At 42.2% G+C, this 2648-nt stretch overlaps 1 protein-coding gene across 1 annotated transcript; it reads right to left on the reverse strand.

Annotated features, from left to right (window-relative positions):
- Window positions 1–682: 682 nt before the first annotated feature.
- LOC127051730 (olfactory receptor 1052-like) lies at window positions 683–1648 on the reverse strand. The gene has a single exon (XM_050954424.1). The coding sequence runs from the start codon at window positions 1628–1630 to the stop codon at window positions 683–685; it is 948 nt and encodes a 315-aa protein (XP_050810381.1). The 5' UTR covers window positions 1631–1648.
- Between the last annotated feature and the right edge of the window lie 1000 nt (window positions 1649–2648).

Raw genomic sequence — 2648 nt, forward strand, 5'->3', positions numbered from 1 at the left:
TCTTCCTGCTTGTTTTCCAACATCCCTGCTATTAAACTAAACCAACATATGCATACAGGAAACATCCCAATAATCAGGCCACATAAAATATTCATAAATGATTACAGATCAAGGCCACATCCTTCACACACAGTGTAACCCCAGTGTTTTGGCAGGATAGCAGCGATCACAAGAAGAATATGAGAACTAATGAGTATAAGTCGCAGAGGAACTATATAATGGGAAGTGTGTGTGTGTGTGTGTGTGTGTGTGTGTGTGTGTGTAGGGGTTAATATCTTCCTATTTCTCAGGCACTTAATACAATTCAATAATGATCAGGGGAAATAAATAGTTTGGGAAAGGAGATAAAGAGTAAAAAATGAAGGAGAATCTACCTATACCTATCTGCTGCAGGCCTGCAGGAGAGCAAGAAAAAACAGATACTGGCCTTGTTCTCCAAGGGCTCCAAACTGCAGTATAAAATACACTTGGAGGGCTGTGGGGCCCCAATCCTGTCAGCATACAAGTGCCAAAGAGGTGCTTGCTGAATGTCTTAAACTGGATCTGTTAGGATGTGGCTGCTGGGGAGTCTGGCCATTGACAAGGGAGAAGTCAAATGTAATTCATGCCCAGCACTGGACATTGCACAATGAGATACAACACATGGGCCAGGTATTCACCCATTCAAGCTTATTGCCTCGGGTCATGAATTAAGACCCAGAGAGAACGTTTTCCTCTCTATCGCTCTCCTCAGGGCGTCCTTCACCTCCTTGTTCCTCAGGCTGTAAATCAGGGGGTTCAACATGGGGGTCACCACAGTGTAGAACACTGAGACCACCTTGTCCTGCTGCCTCGAGTACTTTGTGCTGGGCTGTAAATAGATTAACAGGCCACTCCCATAGAAGATGGTGATGGCGGTGAGGTGGGAGGTACAGGTGGAGAAGGCTCTGAGCCTGCCCTCAGCAGAGCGGATCCTCAGGATAGCGTTGAGGATGAAAACATAGGAGATGAGGACAATCAGGCCACTGAACACCCCAGTCAAATATGTCACAGCTATAAGTAAAACGTGATTGATGCTGGAGTCCGAGTGGGTGAGCGAAAGCAGCGGGGAGATGTCACAGAAGAACAAGTCAATGACATTGGAGCTGCAGAAGGTTAATGTTAACATGCCTGTTGTCTGTGCTATTGAATTTACACACCCAGCTAGGAAAGACCCAGCCATCAGCAGGACACAAAGTCTAGGACACATGACAACTCTATAGAGCAGCGGGTTACAGATGGCCATATATCGGTCATATGCCATTGCAGCCAGGAGGAAACACTCTGTTACAATCAGCATACAGAAACCACAGATCTGAGCTGCACAGCCAGTGTAAGAAATGGTTTTCCTCTCTGCTAGCAAATCCACCAGCATCTTGGGGGCGATGACTGTGGCATAACAGAGATCTACAAATGCCAAATTACCAAGGAAATAATACATGGGGGTGTGAAGTCTGGGGTCGATCCTGACTAACATGATCATTCCAAGGTTCCCCAGTAAGGTAATATAGATCACTAGGAAAACCATGAAGAGAAGGACCTGAATGTATGGATGATCTGTGAATCCTTTGAGAATGAATTCAGTAACCTCGGTACAGTTTCCTCCAACCATGTCTATAGTGCACAGTCTCTGTTTGTACCTTATAGATGGAAGCCATAAAATAGCTGCAGCAAATTTATTACAACCAGCTTGCCAAATCTCTCCAAAGTGATGCTGATGCAGACTTTCAGGGTCTTCACACAGAATACTGACCTCATGATATTCTTGCTGGCAGGTGGGAGTCATGGTTCCTGTCCAGATACAGAGAGGCAGAACAGTCTAGTCCTAAAAGAGAAGTGTACACAAAGATCATTTCTACAAAAAAAATCAATGATCAGTTGTCATTGCAATAGGAAAATAATATGATGCATAGAATTATTTTCACCGGGAATTCTTTTTTCTATGTCTGGAGTATGCCCCAATCAGGTATGCTATGCAAACTCTGTACATCTTGAGGAGAAATTTGGAGGATGACCTCATCTCTCTCTCTAACAGTGACCCTTTTTGTAAATCGATTAAAATATGCCATATAAAAAGCTTCTTCGACTTTCAGTTAAATTTATTTCGGTCATTGTGCTATGTCATTTAAGTACAGATTTTTAAAGATATTTTGGCATCTAATACTCATTGAAATCAATACCTTAAAAAAAACTTAGCTTTCATCTTTAGGTTCCTCAAGGCTTACAGGTGAATAAGGATTATTAAAATATATTTTAATGAACAGGATCAAAGATCATGTTAGCTAGATGAGTGACTGCAATCACTGATGACTTGTATTCACTTCTTCGGACAATTTTTTGCCTTTTGATTTTGTGCAACACGTGCTAAGCACAATTTCCCTCTTGGAGTTTGCCTCCTTCAAGGTTTCCTCAGTGAAGATTCAGATTTTGACAAACAAACCTGATTACGTTTTTTGATGGCCTATCAATATTAGGTCCCAAGCCTGTAATCATATCCTCATAGGTTTTAGTCAGGAGGAAAGGATGGAAGAGGATAAAGAATGGGCCAGATCAGACGAAAAACATTCACATAAAAAGAGTCTGACACATCAGAAAAGGGCAGACAGATAAACAATGACAAGTTTTTAAAG

The sequence above is a fragment of the Gopherus flavomarginatus genome, chromosome 5 (assembly GCF_025201925.1).
Source record: "Gopherus flavomarginatus isolate rGopFla2 chromosome 5, rGopFla2.mat.asm, whole genome shotgun sequence".
NCBI classification, from domain to species: domain Eukaryota; kingdom Metazoa; phylum Chordata; order Testudines; family Testudinidae; genus Gopherus; species Gopherus flavomarginatus.